Genomic DNA, 7,673 nt, shown 5'->3' on the forward strand with positions numbered 1-7,673 from the left:
TAAAATATTGGACATGTAAAGAAAAGTGTTTAGTACCATTCAACTGGCTTTTTAAAGTGAAAGGAACATGCTTAGTGCTTAGCGATCTAGATTTGTTTTCACTTAAATAATCTGCATAATTTATAAATGTAACTAATACTATTTAATTAACATTCGTTGCGCTTAGTCACTTTTTAAGTAAAATTAGAATACATTAGATTAGTTATATAAAAGTAATGTCACTATCATTACATGATTCATGGACTCCTCGTGTGCGTAACTTAAAAATATAACTAAAAAGCATATTTCTAGATATAATTAGTTATTTTTCACCTAGTTATTTGTACCAAAAGTTTCTTTTTTCTTTTTAAATTATAAATGAGAAAAAAATTATGTTTGAATTTTTAATTAAATCAAAATATATATTTATTTTCAAGCTAAGTAATATAAATGTAATAGTAATTAGGAGAAGAAATTGACAGCTCCGGCAATTTTGTCTCTTGCTGCTTGCTTGCTTAATTAGGCTGATGTGTCACCGTTTGATGCAATTCGCATGAATGTCTTTTTTCTTCCTTCTAAAAAAGTTTGACGTTATCAGAATAGAGATTGCAAATAATTAAAAAAAAATTGAAATTATTTGAATTTAATAATTAAATTAATTTTTTTATTTTGATTTTTTAATTCTAATTTTACTATAACTTAATCTATATTGGCAATTGAAATAACAAAACATGCAAAAGTATTTGATAAGAAAGGAGAAATTAGAAGAAGGAAACATGAAATAGAAATAGAGAATAACTAAATAATAACGAAAATCGAAACTAAATAACTAAAATTAAAGCCAAAATTGATCAGTATGGAAAATTTGTTAAAACTGTTGCGTTATTACAACTACTTTTGGGTTGGTTTTGTTTGTTTCCACCATAGGAAGTAAGTTTTGAGTTTCAAGAGCGATTAGGATGTCTCCAACTCTCTATAACACTATTGCTGCAACTGCATATTTTATTATTCTGAAACCCTAAGCTGCAACACAGGCATATAGATTTAGTAGATGACCCAGAAAATAGATATGCAAACAGTTGGTGTTGATGTTGTTGGTTTCTTTGTTTCTGCTCGGTAAAACTTATAGAAGAAATCTGAGGAGACTGATGATGTGGAAGACCTATAGATAGCTCAAGATTGATTTTTGGGTATGCTTCTTCCATTGTCACACCGCTGCTGCAGTTTGAATCTTCAGCTGACGTATCTGTACCAACCTTGATAATATTGGATTTGCAATCCTTCATGTTAGTAATTGGTGCCAATGGGTTTTGGATTTCTAATAACTGAGAAACACTACTGCTGTTGCTCATATCAGTGCTTTCCTTCCTGCTACTGATAAGTGCTGCAGTGGCTGAGGTGGTCGTGTCACTGTTCGCGGTGGCCACACTGGTGGTGGAGTTGAGAGGACGGTGAGTTTGAGGGTCGATTCCACGGTTATAGAGCTTTCTTCTGATGTGGGTATTCCAGTAGTTCTTGATTTCATTGTCAGTTCTTCCAGGTAGGCGAGCAGCAATAAGAGACCATCTAAAGAGATATCGGAAAAGCAAAATATTTAAACAAAAACTAAGAGAAACCCAGTTAATAAAAAGCTCATTGAAAGAAATTATATACTTGTTTCCAAGTAAGCCATGAAGGTTGATGATGAGTTCATCTTCTTCTTCTGTGAAGTTTCCTCTCTTGAGATCCGGCCTAAGGTAGTTTATCCACCTAAGCCTACAACTCTTGCCACATCTTAGCAAACCTAACTCAAGAACCAAAGCAAAATTAGAAGAAACATATTATGATACAAAGCACCCACAAAAATAAAGAATTAACTCTCTTCCTCTTCAACTTTCTTTTATACGTCAGCGTAAAAGGGTAAAGGGCAGGGCTTGTACCAGCAGCTTTGGGGAGAGACCTCCAACAACCCTCACCATGAAGTTTAATGTAGTTAATGAGACGCTCATCTTCCTCTTTCGTCCATGCACCTTTGTTTGTGTGCTCTTTCTCACAACAAGGAGATCTGCCCATGGTTTACCTAAAAGGAGCAGTAAAAGGAGCTCGAAACAAGAAAAATATATGTGGGTGTGAGATTGTGGACAAAGTGAAGAGAAATGGAAGACAAAAGAATATAAATTGGAAGGCAGTGAGGTGAGGGAGAGGAGAGGAGAGGAAGAGAAAGGATGCAATTGACTCGGGAACCTACCAATTATTAATATTCAAGTGTTTGGAATGGGTATTTGACCGAGTTGGTGAGAAAGACGAGTGGCTACAATTAAGTTAGTGCTGGATTTGGTAGGTAGCTCTACTTTACATGTTGTTGGGGTTATTATTTCTCTTTCTCTTTCCCTTCCCTTGTTTTTCTTCTTCTAATTCTGTACCGCTATTTTTGTTTTATTTGTTTTTTTGCTCCCATTCCATGCCACTATTTTATTCCTCTTGCCATCCGCATACATTTCATGTTCACTGAGGTGAACATATTCCATTTTTTAATTAGTAAAATGCATTGTTAATCCTAATTTTGTTCTATTGTGTTGTTGAAATCTAAATTTGTTTTGTTGAGTTGACGTATTTTTATTTTTAGTTTTATTGAAAACTTTTTATACAGATTTTATAAAATTTTTGTTTATTTTATGAGCTTTTTTATTTTTATTTTTGTTTTGATTACATAAAATAAAAATACAAAAATTTAATGAAACAAAATAAAATAAAATATCTTAATGAAATAACACTGAGCAATTTAAGGACTTAAAAATACATTTTACATTTTAATTATATATATAATCTTACATATAGTTCAATATATATAAATTGACTTCAGATAGTGCTAGATAAATTATTTAAAAAATTTATGGGATTAATCCAGTTAATAAAGAAGAGCTCTCATTCTTTGTCAATCAAGGTTCAATATATATAAATTGACCTCACGCAGTGCTCCATAATGCTCTCTCTGCTTTTGAGCTCTTCCAATACATGAAAAAAAAAGGTCACAGATAAGAAAGGCCATTTTGCTCTAAAGCTGGATATAAGCAAAGATTATGATCTGACTGGATTGTGTTTTTTAGAGGCTATGATGTCCAAACTTGATTTTCCTTCTTCTTTGGTTAGTCTTGTTATGTGTTGTGTCTCTTTAGTGTCTTTTTCAATTATGTTGAATAGTTGTACCTATAATCCTTTTTCCCCTCAAAGAGGTCTCAGGCAGGGAGACCCTTTATCCCCTTACCTATTTATTATTTGTGCTGAGGGATTTTCTTCTTTTATTAGAGCTAAGGAGAGGGAGGGACTGATACATGGTCTGAAGATCTGTAGAGGGGCTCCGATTGTTTCTCACCTTTTCTTCAGGAGGCAGATCATTATATGAGTATTATATAGGAATATGCTAGTGCCTCGGGTCAGCAGATCAATCTTGATAAGTCTGAAATTTCTTTTAGCTGAAATGTGCCTGCCCATTTGAAGGATGATGTCCAACGAAAGTTGGGGGTCAAGCAAGTGTTAAGCCATGGAAAATATCGTGGCCTACCTTTAGTGATTGGTAAGTCTAAAAAACTTATTTTCTCTACTATCCAGGATAGGGTGATGGATAAGTTGAAAGGTTGGAAGGAGAGACTCCTCTCAAAAGCCGGTAAAGAGATTCTTATCAAAGTCATAGCCCAATCAATCCCGACTTACCTAATGAGTTGTTTCTTAATTCCTAAATTCATCTGTGACAAGATTGATTCTTTGATTTCTAATTTCTGGTGATGACAACAACAAAATGAGAGAAAGGTTGATTGGTGCAACTGGGAACATTATGTAGAAGTAAGCGAGATGGGGGCCTAGCTCTAGGATTTCAATGTCATTAATCTAGCCATGCTAGCTAAGCAAGTTTGGAGATTAGTTACTAATTCTCCTTCTTTGATTGGTCAATTGTTAAAAGCTCGTTATTTCTCTAGAGGTGATATCATGAATGCCTCGCTCAGCTTCCAACCCAACTATACTTGGAGAAGCTTGCCAGAAGCAAGATGGATTATTGGAAAAGGCAGATACTGGATCATTGGTAACTGTAGGTCCATTAGAGTGTGGGAGGATAGATGGATGCTTGGGCATCCAAAGTCTAAAGAACTCACCCCTATGGGTTATAACGATGCTAACTTGGTGGTGAGTGATTTACTTCTAGAGTCAGGTTCCTGGAATCATGAGTTGGTGTCTTCTTTATTTTCTCTAGTTGAGGCTACTATGATATCCAATATGCTCTTGAGTTTTCGACAATCCAATAATGTATTATCTTGGGCTTTTAATCGGAATGGTCTTTATTCTATGAAAAATGGATATCATTTGGCTCACTGAGTCATCCGTGCAAGTAATATTCCTAGAACTACCTCTCATGATTCTAGTGGTTTTAATCTCTGGTCCAAATGATGGGAAAAACAGCCACAAACGGTAAACAAATAAATGCGGAATTAATCTCCGTTTGTCTAAACTTTCCCAACTTGAATGAACCCCTGAGGATGCAAACAAATAGGGTGTTCTTAATGCAATTAGAACACACACAATACCACTGCTATGCACCAAGATATTGAGCTAAAACAGTAAGCACACAACAACACAAAGACACCGAAATTTTAGCGTGAAAAACCCATAAACTAGGGAAAAACCACGGGACCATTTTGGCCGCTTAAATCCACTATCATCATCAAAGGAGCAATACAAAGTCTTCTCTAGATAATACTAGAAGCATACAAAATCATCATATCCTTGGAAGTAAGCACATCAAGGTGTATGGAATCAAAATAGAGCCAAGATAAGAAATATATTACCAGAAAATTAGCTACTGTCCAGACCAACGAAACCCGACCTTCGGACCTCAAAACCCGATCTCCACCGTCCAAAATATTGGCCCAGATGCTGTGTAGATGCTGTCCAAAAATCATGACGATCCAACGGTTCAATTTACGGGAAACGAAACTTTTCTGCTGCTGTGTATTCTCTTCTCTTCTCCTCTCTCTTTTCTCTTTCTCTGTTATGTGTTTGTTCTATACTTCTCCTCTCTTTTCTGTCTTTATATTTTAGATAGTGGCAGACCCGTTTTTTTAATAATATGCTCCCAAAATAGAAAGTATAAATAAGACTTTAATGGGCTCAATAGTTGGGCTTTCCTCATGGGTCAAAAACAAAGAAAAAAAAAACCCAACAAATCTCCCCCTTTTTTTTTTTTGACTTATGAGGAAGAGTTCGCCATACCGGCGATGGAGCAACATACCTTCAACTTTTCCCTTGCTAGAACCTTTGTCAACATATCGGCACCATTATCATCAGTATGAACTTTATCAAGTTCAAATAGTTTGTCTTCAAGTGCATCTCTAATCCAATGATACCTCACATCAATATGCTTGGTTCGTTTGTGAAACATAGAATTTTTAGCAAGGTGAATAGTACTTTGATTATCATAAAGAATCACGTAGCGCTGTTGCACAAAGCCAATCTCTTGCATAAATCTTTTGAGCCATAATAGCTCCTTACACGCCTTGCGTACCACATACTCAAATTTCGGTGGTGGATAATACCACACACTTTTGCGATCTCGATTGCCATGACACGTACTCCCCCCGCAAAAGTCATCAAATATCCAAGTGGATTTCATGTTGTCCTTATTTCCTGCCATATCAGAATCAGTATAACCAACAAGTATCGGCTTTCCATTTCCAAATGTTATACCCAATTTGGAAGTACCACGTAGATATCCGAGAATCCACTTCACCGCTTCCCAATGCTTCTACCCGGATTTGACGACTAATAACACCTACCTGCATGGGCAATATCAGTCGTGTGCACACCATAGCATACATCAAGCTCCCTACAAATTTGAGGCATAAGGGACTCTATCCATCTCTTCAATCTTCTTCTCGGAAGATGGACAATCTTTATTTGTCAACCTGAAGTTAGTAGTAAGAGGAGAACTAACCTCTTTAGCTTTATCCATGTTGAATCTGCGAAGCACCTTCTCGATGTATTGCTCCTGTGACATGTGTAGCTTCTTCAAAGCTCTATCTCGAGTGATCCGAATGCCAAGAATATGTTTTGCTGGCCCCAAGTCTTTCATAGCAAAAGACTTGCTCAATTGTATCTTCAGCTGAGTAATTCTTTCTGCATTCTTGCCAACAATTAACATGTCATCAACATATAACAATAAAATGATGAAATCATCATCACCAAACCTCTGGAAGAAAACACAATGGTCTAAAGTAGTCTTTCGGTAATTTTGCTCCCCCATAACTGACTCAAACTTCTTGTACCACTGTCTTGGTGCTTGCTTCAACCCATAAAGACTCTTTTGAAGTCTACACACATAGCCTTCTTTTCTCTTAACCTGAAAACCTTTAGGTTGCTCCATGTAGATTTCTTTATCCAAGTCACCATGAAGAAAAGCTGTTTTGACATCCATCTGTTCAACCTCAAGATCAAGGCTGGCTGCCAAACCAAGAACAACACGAATATATCCCATCTTCACGACCGAAGAGAAAATCTCATCAAAATCAATACCCTTTCTCTGACTGAACCCTTTGACCACCAATCTAGCATTGTACCTAGGTTGTGCGGTGTACTCTTCAGTCTTCACTTTGTAGACCCACTTGTTCTTCAAAGCTCTCTTGCCTTTAGGCAACTTCACCAACTCAAAAGTATTATTCTCATGTAAGGAATTCATCTCATCTTGCATGGCTTCAACCCACTCCCTTTTGTGCTCATCTTCCATGGCCTCTGCATAACACTCAGGCTCTCCCCCATCAGTGAGTAAGACATACTCATTAGCTGAAAAACGAGTGGAAGGATGATGATCTCTTATAGACCGCCTAAGTGGGACAAATGGTGGCACGTCTGGTACCGGTATCTCTGAATGAAATTCTTCATCCACCTCCGGGTTCGGAGCATTAATATCATCGATTATCATGTTGTTCATCATTCTGAACATCATCGTCAAGAGGTGGTTCTACATGCTGAGGAGGTACTGGATCCAAATCAGTAACATCATCATTATGTTGAGGAACTGTCTCTTTCTTCTCAACATCTTTCAGGGTCTGATCTTCAACAAACACAATATCTCGGCTTCGAATAAGTTTCTTGTGGACAGGATCATATAATCTGTAACCAAACTCATCTTGGCCATAACCCAAGAAAACACATGGTTTTGACTTCACATCAAGCTTTGATCTTTCATCTTTAGGAATGTGCACAAAAGCTTTGCATCCAAAGACCCTTAAGTGACCGTAAGAAACATCTTTGCCACTCCAAACCCTGTCAGGTACATCAAAAGACAAAGGAACACAAGGAGTTAGATTAATAACATGTACCGCTGTATTCAAAGCTTCTCCCTAGAATGAACTTGGCAGCCCTGCATGTGACAACAAACATCTGACACGCTCCATCAAAGTTCTGTTCATCCGCTCTGCTAATCCGTTCAACTGTGGTGTCTTGGGAGGACTCTTTTGATGTCGAATACCATGATCTCTACAATAAGCATCAAATGGGCCAATGTATTCACCTCCATTATCTGTCCGAATACACTTAAGCTTCTTTCCAAATTCTCTCAACCGAGGAATGAAATCGCTAAACACTTCAAATACTTGATCTTTAGATTTCAAGGTATAAACCCATACCTTTCTGGAGTGATCATCAATGAATGTGACAAAGTAGGAGCA

At 36.8% G+C, this 7,673-nt stretch overlaps 1 protein-coding gene across 2 annotated transcripts; it reads right to left on the bottom strand.

The window, feature by feature from the left end:
* Positions 1-826: 826 nt before the first annotated feature.
* LOC8287593 (myb-related protein 308) lies at positions 827-2,608 on the bottom strand. 2 transcript variants are annotated; one of them, XM_025156306.2, is made up of 3 exons: positions 1,899-2,603; positions 1,633-1,762; positions 827-1,545 (listed from the first exon to the last, which is right to left on the bottom strand). In XM_025156306.2, the coding sequence occupies exons 1-3, from the start codon at positions 2,029-2,031 to the stop codon at positions 924-926; spliced, it is 885 nt and encodes a 294-aa protein (XP_025012074.1). In that variant the 5' UTR covers positions 2,032-2,603; the 3' UTR covers positions 827-923. The 2 variants fall into 2 exon arrangements, with proteins under 2 accessions (XP_025012074.1, XP_048232324.1); XM_048376367.1 differs by having other exon boundaries at positions 827-1,762; positions 1,899-2,608.
* Between the last annotated feature and the right edge of the window lie 5,065 nt (positions 2,609-7,673).

The sequence above is a fragment of the Ricinus communis genome, chromosome 7 (assembly GCF_019578655.1).
Source record: "Ricinus communis isolate WT05 ecotype wild-type chromosome 7, ASM1957865v1, whole genome shotgun sequence".
Lineage (NCBI taxonomy): Eukaryota > Viridiplantae > Streptophyta > Magnoliopsida > Malpighiales > Euphorbiaceae > Ricinus > Ricinus communis.